Source organism: Mustela nigripes, chromosome 17 (genome assembly GCF_022355385.1).
Source record: "Mustela nigripes isolate SB6536 chromosome 17, MUSNIG.SB6536, whole genome shotgun sequence".
In the NCBI taxonomy this organism is placed as follows: Eukaryota; Metazoa; Chordata; class Mammalia; order Carnivora; family Mustelidae; genus Mustela; species Mustela nigripes.
In genome coordinates this window covers 17,452,286-17,471,841 of record NC_081573.1, presented here as the reverse complement: position 1 = coordinate 17,471,841, position 19,556 = coordinate 17,452,286, and the positions used below count along the sequence as shown (strand labels likewise).

The window sequence follows — 19,556 nt, the reverse complement described above, 5'->3', positions numbered from 1 at the left end:
CCACCCAAGCACCCCAAAATCCAACATGTCTTTACCTTCATCTGACAAAGATCTACTCACAGGAATCTTTTGTAGACATCTTTTGCAGTCTATCTTTAGGACCTCCAACCCCCTCCATGCCTGGCTTTGCACTGGGTGACACAACAGTGACCAATACAGATTCTGTCCCTGTCCTTGGGACATCCTCAGTCCAATGGAGAAGACAGGCTCACCACCAGATGGAACTGTGAGCTGTCCTTTCATTTATTCCTTCATTCGGCAAAGTTTTATTGTGTGTCTCCTGCAGTGCCATTCTGGTGCCATGTGAAAGATGATAAACTTAAGTAAGAAACATATTAAGAGTACTGTGGAAGGGGCGCCTTAGTAGCTCAGCGGGTTAAACCTCCTCCTTCAGCTCAGGTCATGATCTCACGGTCCTGGGATCGAGTCCTGTGTCGGGGCGCCTGCTTCCTCCTCTCTCTGCCTGCCTCTCTGCCTACCTGTGATCTCTCTCTTTCAAATAAATAATTAAGATCTTAAAAAAAAAAAGAGTACTGTAGAAAAAAGTAAAGCATGGCAAGGGTGATCAGAAGTATTAGAGGGGCGCCTGGGTGGCTCAGTGGTTTAGCTCTGCCTTCAGCTCAGGTCATGATCCCAAGGTTCTGGGATCGAGCCCCACATCGGGCTCTCTGCTCAGCAGGGAGCCTGCTTCCTCCTCTCTCTGCCTGCCTCTCTGCCTACTTGTGATCTCTATCTGTCAAATAAATTAATAAAATCTTAAAAAAAAAAAAAAAGAAGAAGTATTAGAGATGGGCGAAGAGCTATAATTTCAATAGGGAGGCAGGTAATGCCCCAATTAGGATCTGACTTTTGAGCAAAGGCTTGCAGGACTTAAGAGAGGAAACCAAACATATATCTGTGGTGAGAGTCTCGGGCAGATGGAACTGCTAGTGCAAAGGCCTGGAGGGAGAAGCCCATCTGATATTTCTGAGCGATAGTAAGGAGGCTAGTATAGCTGAAGCGAAACAAGGTAGGAAATGGTTAGAGATGAAGTCAGGGAAGTAACAGAGGCAAGATCAAAGGGAGCATACTTTACTACAAGTGCCATGAACAGACATTGAACAGATAAGTGACATGTGCCGGCTCAGGTGTTAACGGGCTCTTTAGGACCCTGGAGGAGAGTCGACATCTGGTGAAGAGATGACAGTAGGGAGACTGCTGTGATTTTCCTAATGGGAGGTGATGGTATATTAGGGCAGAGTGGGGAAGAAAGGAAATGCCTTGATGAATTTGACAGGTAAACAGGAATTGCTGATACATGATGTAGGTGTAAGAGAGAGAGGGAATTTTGGCCTCAGGACGTGGAATCACAGAGTTGCCCTTGTGTGATCTGGGGAAGTGGGAGAGAAACTAGTCTGGGGAGGTACGGTATAGTGGTCATTCTAAGATTTGGGAGCCATGTTCTGGCTACAGGCTGGCTCAGAGTGGGCATGTGACCCCATCTGAGAAAATGAGACTTGGATAAATGGTTTCTGGAGCTTTTGGTAAAGAAAGAAAGCCCCCTCTCTTCTACGTTACCCTCTAAATCCACATCTTTCTCCCCTTCAAATGGTGGAGGGTAAGTCGTTTTGCCACCAGGCAAAAGAGCCTGGAACTGCTAGGATGAAAGAGAAGCCAAAATAGAACCAAGTGCTAGGAAGGGGAGCCAGACACTGGGTCCCCAGTGATACCACCATCATCACCATCATGACAGTCACTGAGTGTCAACTTGTGTGCAGGCACTCTTTAAGGAGTTTATCCATATCGTCTCATTTAGACCCCACAACAATACTGAAAACAGGTATTATTATTATTGTGCCTAATTCATAAATGAGGAAACTGAGGCTGCAGAGAATGAGAAACTTGCTCTAGATCATTTAGCCTGAGTGACGGAATGAGGATTCAAACCCATTGAGTCAGACTGCAGAGTCTTTGCTCAAAATAATTGCCTTCCAGTGTTTGAGCTTCTGGATCATACGTCACCTGAATCAGGATAAACCAGACACTTTCTTTCTTTTTTTTTTTTTTTTAAGATTTTATTTATTTATTTATTTATTTTGTTTATTTATTTGAGATCACAAGTAGGCAGAGAGGCAGGCAGAGAGAGGGGGGAAGCAGGCTCCCTGCTAAGCAGAGAGCCCAATGTGGGGGCCAATCCCAGGACGCCGAGATCATGACCTGAGCCGAAGGCAGAGGCCCAGCCCACTGAGCCACCCAGGTGCCCCCAACCAGAACACTTTCTAAATCACAGGTGCCAAGATATTTTTTTGTTTGGGAAGAAAAACACTACTTTGGGTTTAGGGCATTTTTAAAATATTTTATTTATTTATTTGACAGAGAAAGAGAGCGAGGTCACAAGGAGGCGGGAGCAGGCTCCCCGTGGAGCAGAGGGCCCAATGTGGGGCTCGATCCCAGGAACCTAAGACCATGATGTGAGTCGAAGGCAGAGGCTTAACGCACTGAGCCACCCAGGCGTAGGGCATTTTTCATCAGAGAGCGGCTTACCTTTGAGAGTCCAGAGAAGTTAATCCAACCAACCTGGAGGCGGGGGTGGGGGGTGGGGGGGTGGTCAGAGAAGGCTTGCATAGAAGGGCACATCTGAGGTAAAATGTAAAGAAGGAGGAGGAGGTAGCCATTTAAGATAATGAAGAAGGGTGATGGAGGTAGGGGACAGAGGAGGAAGAAAATCCCAGAGGTGGGAGAGAGGGAACCTTGACATGTCATGTCCCAATGAGAACACTGCTTTCCTCTCTGGAAAGGGCTTAATTGAGGGATAAGCATCCTCCACTCTACTCGATCATCTCTCCCACCGCCCCCTGCCAAGCCTCAACTCTGTCATCACCTGTCCTGGTTCCCTGCTGTGGCCTGTCTCCTCCTATCATCCACCCACAAGACACCTAGAATGTACCTCCCCACACTGTTTTAAATGTTTAATTTCTTAATTTCTTTTTTAAAGATTTTATTTATTTATTTGACAGACAGAGATTACAAGTAGACAGAGAGCAGACAGAAAGAGAGGAAGGGAAGCAAGCTCCCTGCTGAGCAGAGAGCCCGATGCAGTGCTCAATCCCAGGACCCTGGGATCATGACCTGAGCCGAAGGCAGCGGCTTAACCCACTGAGCCACCCAGGTGCCCCTAATTTCTTAATTTAGATAAAGGTTTCAAATCTACAGATTGTGCAGAAATAAGTCTAAGAGACCCCCATGTGCCACCTACATTTCCCAGATGAAAACAGTTAACTATACTTGCACCGGATCTCTTCTTTTTAGAAATAAAATGTTGTAGAAGCAAATTAAACCCTTCCGCCTTCTGTTCCTTCTTCCTGCTCTCCATTCCTGAAACCACCAAACTCATGATGCTGTAAATCAATCCTGTGTGTACTTCCTACTCTTAGTATATGTGGACATACTTGGTACAGAGTTGTTACTTTGGGTGTTGAAGCATCCTTAGTGACCTCTGCCACATCTTTCCAGCTCTTCACTTTCTAAGACTCACCTTCTGGGTCTCTCAGCTGGCCCAGTTCATGTTTCAGTTAACATGGTCATAAAAAGGCCAAATGTTATGAGGAAATTAGAGCAGGATGGATGTGCCAGATAGTCATCATAAATTTTAAAACTGTATATCCAAGAAGCCAGTGATAAGAATCCATCTCTGGGTATTAATGCTAATAAAGGTTTTATCCCCCAAAGTCATGTAGATGGCACCTTCTTAAACTTCAATATGCATACGAATCACTGACAGATTTGGTCAAAATGCATGTTTTGATTCAGTAAGTCTAGGAGTGGAGGGGCAAGGGATTCTGCATTTCTAGCAAGCCCCTGGATGCTGATCCTTGAACACCTTTAAGCAGCAAATTACAGGCATAATGTGAGAGCTTGAAGCTTGTCAAACAGGGGTCAGGAGCAGAATACAGGTTAACGGTCTCAGTTTGGGGATGATAATCATTTTGTCATTTGTAGATTGAACAGACTGAACATGGTAGGGGTACAAATATGACTTCTACTTGTTCTTTCTGTGAATAAGATGCCAATCTCACATTTTTGCATCAGCCTTTTGGGGAATGGAGAAGAAAACATCCTCTTCTTATGCGGGAGAGGAACAGGAAACCCACTGCAACTTCCTCCATGAACAGCAGCTTGAGGTAACAATAACTCCACAGACACCAGGAGTCTCTGCTTACGGAGTGTATCAGGGCTCCATCTGAGAGGCTGAACCACTAGGGGAGATCGAAGATAGATAGATAGATAGATAGATAGATAGATAGATAGATAGACAGACAGACAGGCAGATAGATAGATGGATAGATGGATGGATGGATGAGCTTGGATTTAACCTTATGCAGTCAGGAGTTATGAAGCAGTTCCTAACATTGTGGTCTTAGTGTCAGATGCCGACACTCGAAGTACGGAGGGTAGGCAATTAGGAAGAGAAAACAGATGTAAAGTGGGGAGAAGCTAGGACAAGCTGGTATAAGCTGGCCTCTGCCTTTGGTGGTATGAGCATCCATGGGAGAAACTGGCATCCTTCATCATGGAGCCAGACACACACCTGGCCCAGAGCTGGAGAAGTTGAGAAGATCCAGAAAAAGGTGAAACAGTTGCGGGCCTGGCTGCTGCCCTATGCAAACCTGATGAGCCAGCAGCCAGCCAGCGACAACCTGTGTGATCTATAAAATGGCAGCTGCTTCACTTCTGCCCTCCACATCTTGCCCAAGAATCTCTATTGGTCCGTCCTAACCGAACGCATAAGGAGAAGGTAATTCTAAGATATAGTTCATTCAGCCTAGTCAAGCCGATACATGACAAAGCCATGCACAGAGACTGGAGGAGAGTGGAGAGAAGATCCGTCAGTGGCCGCTGGGGAGATGGAAACATGAGCAGCTCTGCTCTCAAGCAGAGGCACCTTGAATGCATGTGTCTCATAACCTCTGGGTGGCTTTTTAAAAATTTTAGAGTTAGAGGGGAAACTGGTAGCAGCTACCTCTTATTTGGCTTTAGCTTTTCTTCCAAATCTTTGAGAATCTTTTTATGTTACAGTTTCAGTCAAGGTGCATCTGATCAGTTGTCATTACATTATGGTTGTAGATAGTTCATTAAAAAATATTCCAACTTTCAACCAATTTTTTAAAAGATTTTATTTATTTATTTGACAGACAGAGATCACAAGTAGGCAGAGAGGCGGTCAGAGAGAGTGGGGGAAGCAGCCTCCCTGCTGAGCAGAGAGCCTGATGCAGGGCTCCATCCTAGGACCCTGGGATCATGACCTGAGCCGAAGGCAGAGGCTTTAACCCACTGAGCCACCCAGGGCCCTCAACCAATTATTTTTTTAATAGATTTTATTTTTCATGAGCAGCTTTATGTTTACAGAAAGGTACACAAAAAGTCAAGGAAATTCTCATATACTTCCTGTACCTCCACACCCATTTTCCCCTATTATTACCATCTTGCAGGAGTATGGTACCTTTGTTACAATTGATGACCAATAGTGGAATGTTATTACTAACTAGAGTGCATATTTTACACTAAGGCTCACTCTGTACTGTACAGTTCTATGGCTTTTTATAAATTCATCATGTCATGTATCCACCATTACAATACCACACAAAATAGTTTCACCTTTCCATCCCTACCCCCATCTCATGATCTCTTGGCAACCACTGATCTTTTTACTGGTCTCTATAGTTTGGCTTCTCCTAGAATGCCATATATTTGTGGTCAGAGAGTTTACTGCCTTTTCAGATTGTCTTCCAAAATGGCTGTATCATTTTGTACTCCCACCAGCAATGAAGGACAGTTCCTGTTGTTCCACATCCTCAACAGCATTTGGTGTCATTTTTTTTTTTGATTTTAGACATTCTAATAGGTGTGTAGAAGTATTCCATTGTTGTTTTAACTTGCAATTCCCTAATGACATTATGGTTAGCAACTTTTCATGCTTATTTGCCATCTGTACATCTTCTTCAGTGAGAAATCTGTTCATAACTTTTGTCCATGTTTAAGCAGATTGTTTTCTTATGGTTGGGTTTTAAGAGTTCTTTGTATATTTTAGATATAAGTCCACCATCAGTTATGTGTTTTGCAAGTATTTCTGCCAGTCTGTGATTTATCTCATCATTCTCGTAACAGCCAGTGCTATGAGTCTCAAAAGGCTCATAGACCAATGGCAGACATGCTGGCTAACTGATTTTAGTTTTTAACAGCAAAACACCCCACAAACGGCAGAAGGGTGACAATGTTTGAGCAAAATGGCACCTTTTGAGAATTAGGCACTGTGGAATAGCAGCTGTTCTTTCTTCCAGGAAAGCCACCTGGATTACAGCAGCCCATGGCACCTTCTTATGCTTTTCAGCCCTTATGAAACACTTGAAGCTGGACTCAGCTTCTCGCCAAAATTTGCTATCTTAATGGTAATCCCATGGTCCCTTTCTCCCTGGGCCAAAGGCTCAGCCAACCCTTGGATGTCTCTCTGACTCCTCACACCCACAGGGTCCCACATTGTTATCAACATTTCCCCCAGAGTTGTGCCTTCTCTGACATCTGCATTTCAAGGTCTGCTCCGGAGCCCAGAGCCCTGGACCTCACCCTGGATGCCCCACCCTCTACACCCAATCAAGATCCCGACCCACTCACTCAGTTGTCTCCCCTCTGCTCCACAGCCCTATATGGTCCACCATTGCCCTCCACCCCCATACCTCATCCTGTCCCCAGTTTTATTCTCACCCCACCACCTCTCCCCTCATTTACTGAATAACTACTTAGAGAGTCAGGCTTTGTACCAGACACCGAGGACAGAGTAGTGACCTAAGCATGTTCAGTGAAAGGTCCCTGAATGATGCCATTTCTCAGGGCCCTGAATGAGGCTGAGTGGGCTCTCCAGAACTCCACTACCAGTATCCAGTGCTTTCTGGGGCAGCCCACAGACCTCTGACCATTCCCTGTGTCCCAAATTGACCCAATCCTGTTGTTTATTTTCCACCATCCCTACCTGGTGATCCGTCTAAGTCCCCCACTGAACCTGAGCTCCGTAGCATGGAGACTGGGGCTCTCTCATCCACCGCAGTGGAATGGTAAAGACGAGGAACACCTGGAAGAATGCATGCCGGGGAGATATCAGGGTCGTGCTATCGGCCTCCTATCCCTTTCCATCCCTACCCCCGTGCTATCGGCCCCCTATCCCTCCTCACTCAGACCTGAAACAACCTGTTTCTGAAATCAAGGAGCAGTAAGTTTGACATCTCCGCACCTGACCTCCCAGAATGAAAGTCTCATTTTGTCAAGAGAATCAAGGGAGGCATTTGGAACCTTTTGCCTCTTAAGGGGCACTTGATGGTGAGCGGGAGGACGAGGAAAGCGAACGAACCTCACCGTTTCCCCTCACTCGAAGATACCTAAGCTGGAGGAGCAAGAAACGTGAGCACTGCTCCGTGGCGCGGCGGGGCACCGAGACCCTAGTCCGCCTGGACACCGATGGCGTCACTGCCGGCGCGCTCGTGACGTCAGAGGCGGGCGCCACACTTGAAGAGGGTGCGGGAAGCCGGGGAGCGGAGCTGTCATGGAGTTAATGCAAGAAGCGCGGGAACTGGGCTGCTGGGCGACGGAAGAGATGGGAGCGCCCGTCGCAGCCCGAGCCCCGGAGTCGACGCTGCGCAGGTGAGGGACGCTCTGAGAGTGAGCACTCCCAAACCCTCGAGGTGGTCTCCAGGGATGAGAGAGAACCCCACCCCTCCCTGAAGACCCGCCTTCCTCTGCCTCAGTGAGAATAACGCTTAAGGGCGCCCCCTCCCCCGCCCCGACACACGCACACCCAGTAGTATATTCAAGAAGAGGATCCTGGGTTGAATGAAGATCCCCTGGCGGTGATCCCGACACTCCCACCCCCCACCCCGTGAGACCACCCAGAGTGAGAGCGAGGCACCAGTGAGGATCCTCCGAAATTCAGTGGAGACCCCTTCCCGTGTGGAAGTAAGATCTTTGGAGTGAGACCGTCCCTGCAACAGCCTACCACCCCCACCCACCCCAACCAGTGAAGAGACTGGAGTTACCAAAGACCACCCCACAGGAGATTGAATTTATAGGCGTTATGACCCACATCTGGTAATGAGAGCACTTCCTGACAGTATATTCCCCACCCCTCTCCTCTGGGAGTGACTAGAGATAGCCCTCTTCTCCCAGGAGAAAGGAATCACCCCACCATGGAATGAGAATATCCCCCACACAGAGAGAACCCCACAACTCAGTGACCAAGAACTCCCCAGAAAGGACTATCTCACCCCAGAAAGTATGGGCTCTCTTTCCCCCTAGAAGTGAGAATTCCCTAGTAAAAACCTTACCCACCGTGACCAGCCTGGGAATAAGGGTGAGCCACCCTGTGTGATGCCGGAGGTGTACCTTTACACACTCTTCCCGCAGACTGTGTCTGGGCCAAGGGGCCGACATCTGGGCCTATGTCTTGCGGCATGTGCACAGCCAGAGGTGAGCCTGGCCACATGAGGGAGGCTGTGACAGGGAAGGGACACAGGCAAGCCCCACAGTAACACCTCTTCCTTCTGCCTCTCCACTGTAGGAGTGTCAAGAAGATCCGGGGAAACCTACTCTGGTAAATGGTTCTATATTCCCTCCTGTTAACCCTAGTCCCATCCAGCTGTGTTTTCACCCACAGCCTCACACCACTTGTCTCCCCTGGAAGTCCCTGTCATCCCCTAACTCTGGCCTCATTTCCTCAGGTATGGCCACCAGGACAGTCCAGAGGTGAGAAGCATGTGTTATAAGATCTTTTATCCAAAAAGAGGACATGTAGATTTCTGCTCTAGGCCCAGCCTTGTGCTATGGGATGCTGGGGACTACTGAGTCACAAGACAGGTCTGATCCCCACACTCACAGGACTTAACAGTCCAAGGGAGGCAGGCATGAGCTGGATGTTGAGGGGACATGGATATGAGGCATCCAAGCTGATGAGAGGAGATGGGAGAAAGGACTGGTTTCGGAGATATACTGAGGCCAGTGTAGGACCTATTGTGTGCATGGCGCCCCAGTGCCATCTAGGGGGAGGTTTCCAGAAGACCTTGGGGCCCCTCGATGTGGTGCTCAGTGGGGAGGTAAGAACTGGGGCAGAGATGTAGTGTCATCAGTGCAGAGACAGGACACGGGTTAGGACGATAAGGGAGACAATCCCAGGAGAAAGGAGGAGGCCAGATAGTACCCTAGTGTTCTTTTAGGCCCAGAGAATAAGACACAGAAATTCCTCACAATAAACCCTCTGCTACTTCCCTGTGCAGGCAAGGAGACCAGTGCTCCCCAAATAGCAGTTAGTCCAGGCCAAGCCCCAGCCAGGCCATGCATCTGACTCTGTACCTGATCCCACCAGGCCCATCGGAAGCTGGAGCTGGAAGCCACTGTTGCTCACCTGCGGGCAGAGATCCAGGAATTAGACCAGAGCCTGGAGCTGATGGAGCAAGAGACCGAAGCTCAGGGTGACCTATGGGGCTGGGAAGATGAGCAACAGAGTGGTGGTGGGGGAACTGCTGATAGCCATGCATTTCTCTTACAGACATGGCCCTGGAGCAAGCCCTGCAGAACATTCAAGACACCCAGCGTCGCGCTCTCCTCCTCCAGGCCCAAGCTGGGGCCATGAGAAGGCAGCAGCGTGGACTGCAGGATCCCATGCAGCGGCTGCAGAATCAGCTGAGGCGTCTACAGGACATAGAGAGGTGGGCCTCAGGTGCTCAGGGACCAGCCTTCACCAGGCGGGGCAGGCAGACATTTTCCATAGAGACCTCATTGCTCTACCCTGACCCCTTCTTGGGTTCCAGAATTCTGAGCTCCACTCCTTAGGATTTAAAGCCTGTGAGGTCAGAAAGTTTTCTCATCTCAGCCACTTATATTTCCAGTGCTTAGAATGGTCCCAACCATATATCTAAAGAATGTTCTAGGGAAAGAACATTAAATAAGGGACAAGTACCTGCCTCCTGGGGCTTCTACTCTGATGCAGAGGAGCCAAAGATAAACTAGGAAGCAAACTCTATAACTGCAAGGAGAGAGAAGTGCTGTGATTAAAAAGGTGATGTGATAGTAAAGGTGAGGGAGATATACTCCAGGGAGGATGGCCAGAGAAGCCGTCTCTGAGGAGGTAGCACTGAGCTGTGGAAGGAATCTCCAGGGAGAGGGACAGGAAGGGCAGAGGTGCTGAGTTTGGCATATGGGAAAAACAGCCAGGAAGCCAGTTCATCTTCAGTTACACAGGCAAAATGGAGGGCACGAGTAGGTGAGGTCAGAGAGGTGGACAGAGTGCCACGGGGGCATCGGAATTTTACTCAGAGGCTGGGTTCATGCCTTAGCCTGTCCACTTACAGCTCTGTGACCTTGGGCAAACTACTTAGCTTTTTTGTGCCTCAGTTCGTAAACTCTATGGATTGGGGATTAATTTAAACCTACTTTATAGGTGACTTAAATGATGCAGAGCACTTAGAAGAGTTTCTAATACCCATTATTACTATTTTGAATGTGATGGGGAAATGTTACATTTTTTTGAGGGCTTTGGGTAACAAGGTGACCTGATTTGTCTGAAGTTTTAACAGGATCATTGACTACTAGTTGGAAAATAAACTGCAGAGGGCAAGAGCAGAGGCCAGTGAGGAAGCTAATACAGCCAGGAAGTGTCAGTGGCCTGATTTTAGAGGTGGACCCTGAGATCCAGGCTTAGTGACTAGCCTTGTAGCAGAAAGAGACACATCCATTCTAGCTCCCTTTTCCCAGTGACTACTACCCCAACTCTACTTTTCTCTCCAGGAAGGCCAAAGTAGATATATCTTTTGGACCCTTGACATCAGCAGCCCTGGGCCTCGAACCTGTGGTCCTGGTAAGAGTCTTGGGCCATGGGGAAACGAGTGGGGAGTCAGGTCAGGTGGACCCCTGGGTTGCCCTCATGTCCCATCCTCTTCTTCCCAGGGTGATGTCCGAAGAGCCTGCACCCTCCGGACCCAGTTCTTGCAGAAACTCTTAATTCCTCAGGCCAAGGGAGGCAGCGTCCCGTGAGTGTCATCCAGGCTCCACAGATTCTGACAAGAACCTGGGCTTTCATGGAGGAGTTACTCATCTGTTCCTTCCTCAGACACTCAGCCTCTGGACTGTGTCAGCCCTAGGCCTTGGCCTGACAAAGCTCTCAGGTTGAGAGCAAAAAGAGACAAATACATTACAGATGGTAGCAACGTGGGTGATTAGGACTGTTGGGGGTGGGGAAGCCTGAGAGACTCCAGGTCCCCAGAGAAGACATCTTCCTCACTTAAAGAGTCAGGGAGGACAGGTTCTCTGGTGAGGAGGCTTAGGCAGGATGAAAGGTTAAGACAATATTCTAGACAAATAGCACATGTGAAAGGCCCTAAGGGCAGCTGGTTGGTGAACCCAAGTCTAGCAGGCATAGATGGACTTGGTTTCCTCATCCTTAAAATGGGGACAGTGATAGCCCCCACCTTACAGGGTAGTGGTGATCAGTAGAGGGAGAGTTGTTGTGTCTTGTAATATTCTCTGTCCCCTTCCCCAACCCCACAGAACCCCTCGAGATGACTACTTTGGAGCTTCCTACCAGCAGTGGCTTAGCTCTGTGGAGGTAAGGGGGGGGCCTCACCTTCTGTCCCATGAGCAAACCTCAGGGTGCGAGGACCCAACTCTTGATCCCTACTGCATCACCATAGATCCCAGCGCATAGCCCCGCCCCCATCTAGCCCTACTTTACCCTTTCCCCTACCAGACACTGCTGACAAACCATCCTCCGGGTCATGTCCTGGCCTCCTTGGAGCACTTGGCTGCAGAGCGGGAGACAGAGATTCGGTCCCTGTGCAGTCCAGATGGGCTCCGAGATACAGAGATGGACAGGTGTGGAGTGCCGTGCTCCTAAGGGCCGGGCAGGGCGGGTGAATGGGTAAGCCAGAACAAACTCTGGACCAAGCACAGTCACCTGCTGATGGCGGTGAACCTGAAACTCAGTGATCAGTCTGGCAGGTGGGCTGACATTGGCCACCCCCAAGAGCCCTGGCAAGGGGAGGACTCCTCCCTCAGCAGTTTTACCCCACCCCCAGGTCCCAGGCACCAGACCAGTCAGACTCCAGCCAGGCCCTGCCATCCATGGAGCATCTCATCCAGGTAACCCCCAGGCATCCTTCCCAGGACTCCATCCCCTTCCCATCCCAAGGCCCACTTGATCCCCTTCCCCCCAGGGATCATGCCCACCCTGACTTTGTACTCTTGCCCCAGGAGGGCTGGCGGGCTGTGGGTGTACTGGTTGCCCAGCGGGGCCCCCTTCTGAAGGAGCGTCAAACCCTGACCCAGCGCCTCCAAGGCCTGTTGGAGGAGGTGGAGAGATATGCCCCAGGATCCAGTGAGAGGTGAGGGGGCTCTCTCAGCAGAGACCTCTAGGGCATCTCTTTCCCAGAGGTCTCAGAATACTAGACTTTTTCTGCTCCTGTGGCTCCCAGTTCTGCCTCCCTGCTCTCCTGGTTTGTCTCCCTGTGTTTGTGGCTCTTTGTGCATCCTTACAGATCCATCTGCCTCCTCTACTGGGAGTCTTAGTCATCTTTCTTTTCTGCCATGCCCCAGGCAGGCCTTCATGCTGGGGCTCCGTGGCTGTGGCCTATGGGCAGAGCTCAAGGCCCTGCGTGCCCAGAGCCAGGAGCTGGAGGAGGTGGCTGGGCGGCGGCAGCTTTTGCTGCAGGAGCTACAGGCCAAACAGCAGCGGATCCTGCACTGGCGCCGGCTGGTGGTGAGAGGCTGGCCCTGGGGGATGTGGCAGTGCCTGATGGAGGGCCAGAGAGAGTCTGGGAGCCTTAGGTCCAAAACTTGGCCTCCAGTGGTGTGGAGAGGCCCAGAGTCAGTCTCCTAGGAGGCAGCAGGACCTGTGCAAAGGGGAGGGCAGGGGTAGAGGCTGGGAGATGGAAAGTAAAAGCTGCCCATCTTGGTGGTCTCATGGCTGTCCAGGAGGAGACACAGGAACAGGTCCGCCTCCTCATCAAGGGCAACTCAGCCAGCAAGACACGCCTGTGCCGGAGCCCTGCAGAGGTGAGATGGGAGTTGGGGCAAGGTCTGGGTAGGGCTGGGGCTCCTAGAGATGGCGCCAGGGGGCTCCAGGCTGCCCCTCGCATCCCTTTCATTCCCCGCAGGTGCTGGCTCTGATTCAGCGAAAAGTGGTCCCCACATCTGAGGTGGTGGCACCACAGAGTCAGGAGCTGCTTCGCTGTCTGGAGGAGGAAGCCCGGCATCTTCCGCACCTTCTGCTGGGTCCCCTGCTTCGGCACAGCCCTGGAGGGTAAGACTGAAGCCACCCCCTTAAGCTCCTTCTGTGGGTGACTATCACTCCCTGATTCCACGCCAAAAACATAATCCTGGGCCTCCAGTGTTCCCAAGCTGTCAGACCTCACCCTCAGGTCTCAGTCCTACTCTGGAATCCTAGTCCCCAGACCCATCTCCAACTTTCTGGGCCTCCTGAAGCCAGCTCTCAGCCCCCAGAACCTCTGGAATCCTAGCCTCCCTCCAAGTAGCCCACCCAGCCTGGACTTTCCCCCCCAGATTACAGCCCCTGCCCACGGTCCTGCCATCCATCCACCAGCTGCATCCTGCGTCCCCGAGGGGCTCCAGCCTCATAGTGCTGAGCCACACACTGGGGCTGCCTGCAGGGAAGGTGAGTACCTGTCCCCTAGGACCTGTCTTCCCACTCCTCCTCCTGCCCAAAGTGACTGTCCTTCCCCCTCCCTCCAGGCTCCGGAACTGCTCCTCCCAAAGGCTGCCTCTCTTCGCCAGGACCTTTTGTTCCTCCAGGACCAGCAGAGTCTCCGGTGCTGGGATCTGCTGCACGTGAAGACCAGCCTGCCACCAGGACCATCCACCCAGGGTAAGCCCTGCCCTGCCTTCACAACCAGCATCCCTGCCCAGCCCCGGGACCATCAGCCTCCAGAACAAATCCCAAACATCCATTGCTGACACAGGGCCTACTGTGTGCTGAGTGTGTTCGCTGGTTTCATCTGCACAGCAGCCCCATGGGGTGAGCGCTGCCGTTTGCCCCTTTTGCAGAGGCAAGAACTAAGCCTTGCTGGCTGCCTAGGTGGCAGAGCTAGGATTTAAATCCAGGCAGTCTGACATGTGTCTGTACTCCTAACCAGGTGATCCTACCCATCAAATTACCAAGTACTCATGTATCACCATCCAGTAGGAAATGAGAGTAGTTAAAAGTTGGGCTTTGGAGTTAAACTCCTCTCAGGCCTACCTCTTCCCTGCTGTGTGATCTACCAGTGCCTCCATTTTCTCCTCAGTGGAGTAAGCATAATCATAGTACCTTGGAGAGTTGCTGGGAAGACTCAGTCCAGTTACCCAAACAGGGCACTGAACAATGCATGGCATTCAGTAAGCGCTACGTGCCTCTGGTACAATTATGATCATTTTGTCTGCGCATGTGCAGTCTCTTTCAGTCCTTATGGTGAGGGTAGGATGTCTGTTGTTGAGAGAGGGGAGCGGGGAGGGGGAGGTGGGGAGAGAGAATCTTAAGCAAGCTCCAGGCTCCGCACAGAAGCCAACATGGGGCTCAGTCTCACAACCCTGAGATCAGGTCCTGAACCAAAATCAAGAGCCAAATGCTTAACTGGCTGAGCCACCCAGGTGCCCCCAAAGGTAGGGATTATTAAGACCCAATTTACAGATGAAGAAACAAATTCAGGGAAGTTGTTCCTTGCTAGATTCCCTCAGGAGGCACTTGCTGGGTACTTGCCAGCTGCTGGCCCCGAGAGCTCAAGGGGGAGAGAGGCCAGAGCTGCCCATCCCCAGGGATCCCAGTGGTAGAAGCAAAGAGCACAGAATCAAAGGGTAAATAGGAGAGGTGTATTGATAAGAAACGACTTGGGTGCCATCAGCAAAGCAGGAAAAGACCATTTCCAGGCCTTCGGAAAGGCCTTCCCCTCTCTGATGAGCAGGGAGCTGTGTGCGAGAACAGCCCATGTTATGGCACAGAATCATCCCACCTCGTGGGCTTCTTGGGCTTTAGCACGTCTGTGGCAGAACATAGTTCTCTCTGTTCTGAAAAGCAGTTTTGTTTTTCTTCTGCCTTGTTTCCCTCCCTCAGCAAATGACCGCACTCTCCTTACTGAGGCCAGCCACCCAGGAATCATGCTTAATTCCTCCCGGCTCCCTAACCGCCCCCCTCCCGACCTTCAACTTGTCAGCAAGCCTTATAGGTCCCACTCCAGCATGCCCCAGTCTTCCCTCTGCCTCACTATTACACATGACCGCAGGAGGGGCTGAAGAAAGGGCAAGTGTCAGGCCTGAGGTCAGGCAAGAATGGAGCCAGGCCCAGGGGCTCAGACTGCACTGCTGATCTGTACTTGCTCTGAGATGGACCTGGTTTGGACCTGTGAAGAGGGACTAGACCTAGTCACATCTCCAGGGGGAAACACTGCTGGAATGTCGGTTATAGCAGTCTAAGGAGGAAGCCTTGGGGTGAAGAACACTGGGAAAGTCTTCCAAGAGGAAACGTGGTGTCTCGAGTGGGCCCAGAGGGACAGGCAAGGTTTTGGTAGTAGCAGAGGCAGATAGTGCAGACCCTCAAGTACTAGGCTGAGGAGCTCAGACTCTGTTCTTGGGGGTACTAGGGAGCCTTGAAGGGTTCCATGCAGAAGAGGAAGAGGATCAGGTTTATGCTTTAGAAAGATCACTCTGGCTGCCATGTAAAGAATGGACCAGAATGGGAGGCTGAGACCTGGAGCCTAGGAGGGAAGCTGGAGAGCAAGCAGGGAAGGTGGAGGAAGGGAAGGGATGGGCCAAGGAGATGGGTGGTCTGTGCAGAAGGGAGGAAGGTACACAGGATAAATCCTGTGGGATGGTGGGCTTGCCCCTGAGATGAGGACCTGGAAGAAGGGAGAGATCTGGGAGACATGCTGAGGTCCTGACTAGGTGACTGGAGACTTGGTGACCCACTGGCCATAAGGCACCAGACAACCCAAGGACTCAATGCTGCCTCCCGGGTTTCTCACCCGCAGAGCTGCTGCAGATCCGGGCATCCCAGGAAAAGGAACAGAAAGACAATCTGGGGCAGGCTCTGAAGCAGCTGGAGAACGTGCTGAAACAAGCGCTGGAGCGAATCCCCAAGCTACAGGGGGTTGTGGAGGACTGGTGAGAGGGGCATGTGGTGGGGGGGTGAGGGTGGGCAGGGTGCTGAGCCAGGTGGAACGGGCAGAACTTGGGCGGGGTGCCGGGGGCAATGTGTGGCTGGTAACAAGCAGGCCAGGGTGTTGGGAGGGAGGCTGAGTGTCTAGAAGCCCAGGCCTTCCTGTGACACTATCCCCTTCCCCCAGGTGGGAGCAGCCAGGCCAAGCTGCCCTGTCCGAGGAGCTCTGCCAGGGCCTGTCCCTGCCCCAGTGGCGGCTGCGCTGGGTCCAGGCCCAAGGTGCCCTGCAGCAGCTGTGCAGATGAAAGGGGCCTCAAACAGAAGTCAGGAGCTTCATATTCACGCCTTCATGAGACCTTTGGAAGAGAACATCACCTGGATGTGTCAGCCCACTGTCTCTACCCACACTTGCTGTCCCCCTCACAGGTGTTTCTGTTCCTCTCAACTGCCTTGGACTTGTCTTTTCATCACATCAAAGCCAAGTGAATGGGGTACTCTGGAGCCCACCCTAGGTCCCCCTGAAACTCCCCTCGTCAGCGGAAAGTCATTGAATGAAAAGTCATTGAGCACCTGCTGTAAACACTGAAGATCCGGCACTGAACAAAGTGCACGGAAGTCCCAGCCCAGGAAGTTGTTCAGCACAGGGAAGCAGACCCTTGACAAGTTAAGTGAGCACATAGCATGTTCGAAGAAAAAAGTTCTGGAGAAAAAGAAAGCAGGCAGTAGGAAGTGTGACTTTAGCTAGAAGACTGCACACACTCTGTGAAGGTGATTAGAGGGCATCTGAGGAGAGCCTGTGGGGGGCCAGAAGAAGGCAAGAGCTGGGGAAACAGCCCTGAGCTCAAGGTTGTCTTCTAGTTTTTACATTGTTTCCTTTTTTACATTTAAATCTCTGAAATCATTTGGAATTTATCCAAATGGATCCAGTTTTGTCTTATTTTACATATATCCCAATAGCACTTAAAATTCTCTGAAGGAGAGGTGGGTAGCAGGGATCAACCAAGGGTCAGGAGACAAGGGAACTTTCTAGAGTTGAAAATGGATTACACGTTGAAGGTAGTAAGGATAGATGTCAGAACTCATCTAGCTATACTCTTTTAAGTCTGTGCATTTCACTGTGAATTATTCTTCACCGTGCATTATTCTTCAACTTATAAGGTAAAACTTTACCCACCTATATAAAATAAGATTTCAGGTGATTTGAGATGCCACCTCTTCGTATGCTAAATGTCTGTGAGTAATCAGACTATATCTGGATTCTCTTCAAGTCTGTTGTCTGTGATTCTCATATGCTATCCCCACCGTGTTGTAATTATAAAGGTTTTATTATGTTTTAGGATCTGAAATGGCTGGTTGTTGTCTTGCTCTATTTTCTCAAGGCTTCCCTGTCTCTTCTTGCTCATTTTTTCTCCCAAACGAAATGAACTTTATACCCAACCTGCCTGGTTCTAGAACAAATACGAACACAGATGGGAGTTTTACTGGGGTTGCAATAAGTTTACAAATGAGGGAGATTTACATCTTTATGTCTTTAGCATATTTCCTTTCCTAAGTGCCACCATAGTGTTCCTCTCCTCTCTTCATCCTGGCCCCTAACCAAGACTGATCATGGGGGTCCTTGTCCCCCCTCCCTGCTTAATTTTTCTCCATAGTACATCTTTTTTTTTTTTTTATTTGTTTTAGGATTTTATTTATTTATTTTACAGAGAGAGATCACAAATAGGCAGAGAGGCAAGCGGGGGTGGGGGGAAGCAGGCTCCCTGCTGAGCAGAGACACCCCCCCCCCAATGTGGGGCTTGATCCCAGGACCCTGGGATCATGACCTGAGCCAAAGGTAGAGGCTTTAACCCACAGAGCCACCCAGGCACCCCTCCATAGTACATCTTCTAACATACTTTGTGTTCTACTTTATTTATCCTTTGTTGTCCTCCAGACAGAATGGGAGCTCCATGAAAGTGAAGTTCTCTATAAACCAGAAGTTGGGCAAACTTTCCTAAATATGATTCAAACTCCAGATGCAGTAGGGTAATTATTAATGAAAACATAAAAACAAACTTTTGCAGGGTACCTGGGTGGTCCATTTGAGTGGCCGACTCTTGGTTTCCACTTGGGTCATGACCTCAGGGTCATAGGATCAAGCCCTGCATTGGGCTCCTGTTCAGCACAGTCTGTTTAGGATTCTCTTTCTCCTCCCTCTGCCCCTCCCCATGCTTGCACACACGCTTGATCAATCAAGTAATTAATTAATTTTAAGAACTTTTGCATGGCAAAAAAAAAATAACAAAGTAAAAATTGATAAATGGGAGGGGAGAGGGATTTGCAGTTTATACCATAAAGGGGGGGGGGGGTGTGCACACATGTGTATGTCAAAATGGAAAAAAAAATTCCAAGTCCATAGAAGAGTTGGCAAAGTGAATGGACGATTCTCAGAAAATATCCTCGAATTCAATATAATAATAAGAGAAAAGCTAATTAAAACCCTACTTTGAGTGCTTGCTTCAGCAACACATATACTAAAAACCCTACTTTGATACATTTTCCACCTATCAGACTGCAAGACAAGTTGGGGGACCTTGTATGAAACGACTATCTTCAGAAAATCATTGGGGCTTGGGTGGGGACAACCACATGCAAGATGGGTCTTGATCGAGCCATGGAATTTTTTTAAGTGAAAGTACTCTTAGGGGACAACAGGAAATTTGAAAATTGGTAATGGGAAACTTGTATGTTAGAGAATATTACTGTGTCTTTGTTAAATGTCTTTACTGAGATAATGGCATTGTGTTTGGGTGGGAGACTATTCTTAGAGGATGCGTGTTGAGGTATTAAGGATAATGTCTGCAACTTTGAGATAGTTGAGAAGAGAATAAGGTAAAAGGGACAGAAATGAAGCCAAACATCTATGTATACTGTTTCATATTTTGCACTGTGGAAACATCTAATTTATCATAATTTTTAAAAGTGAGAAAGTAATCCCTAAAAGCTGAAAACAAACAAACAAACCTAACTATATCATGTTGGTGGCACAATTGATTCAGATGAAAATTATTCCACGTTAGGTTAAAATAGTACTTTGGGGGCACCTGAGTGGTGCAGTTGGCTAAGCGTCTGCCCGAGGATATGGGATCAAGTCCCACAGTGGGTTCCCTGCTGAGTGGGAAGTCTGCCTTTCCCTCTACTTCTGCTTCTCTCTCTCTCTCTCTCTGCCAAATAAACAAATAAAATCTTTGAAAATAAAGTAAAATAGTACTTTTACTCGATGCCTCCAGTGGTACAAGTATCCTAAGGGAAAAAGAACAATACAATCTTAAACTGCATTTATTAGTCTTACAGTCCATAGTAACACTGGTTTTTATTTTGATAAAAATACATAGTTTACATTTTTGAGACCCTACATTAT

General features: G+C 49.5%; 1 protein-coding gene across 1 annotated transcript; it reads left to right on the top strand.

Annotated features, from left to right (window-relative positions):
* The first annotated feature begins 7,528 nt into the window (after window positions 1-7,528).
* Window positions 7,529-17,495, top strand: HAUS5 (HAUS augmin like complex subunit 5). The gene is made up of 19 exons (XM_059382065.1): window positions 7,529-7,668; window positions 8,428-8,490; window positions 8,582-8,614; window positions 8,742-8,766; window positions 9,383-9,488; window positions 9,566-9,725; window positions 10,804-10,873; window positions 10,963-11,045; window positions 11,563-11,620; window positions 11,762-11,886; window positions 12,090-12,153; window positions 12,265-12,395; window positions 12,607-12,769; window positions 12,985-13,065; window positions 13,167-13,312; window positions 13,573-13,684; window positions 13,762-13,894; window positions 16,029-16,161; window positions 16,344-17,495. Exons 1-19 carry the CDS (start codon window positions 7,571-7,573, stop codon window positions 16,459-16,461), a joined length of 1,902 nt encoding a protein of 633 aa, XP_059238048.1. The 5' UTR covers window positions 7,529-7,570; the 3' UTR covers window positions 16,462-17,495.
* The last annotated feature ends 2,061 nt before the right edge of the window (window positions 17,496-19,556 follow it).

What these genes read in the sequence shown, in the direction of transcription:
- HAUS5 (XM_059382065.1), top strand. Translation starts at nt 7,571, where the DNA reads ATGGAGTTAATGCAAGAAGCGCGGGAACTGGGCTGCTGGGCGACGGAA. An exon ending in CGAGATACAGAGATGGACAG is followed by an intron (nt 11,887 to 12,089) that starts GTGTGGAGTGCC and finishes CCCCACCCCCAG; the next exon opens with GTCCCAGGCACCAGACCAGT. An exon ending in CAGGGGGTTGTGGAGGACTG is followed by an intron (nt 16,162 to 16,343) that starts GTGAGAGGGGCA and finishes CCCTTCCCCCAG; the next exon opens with GTGGGAGCAGCCAGGCCAAG.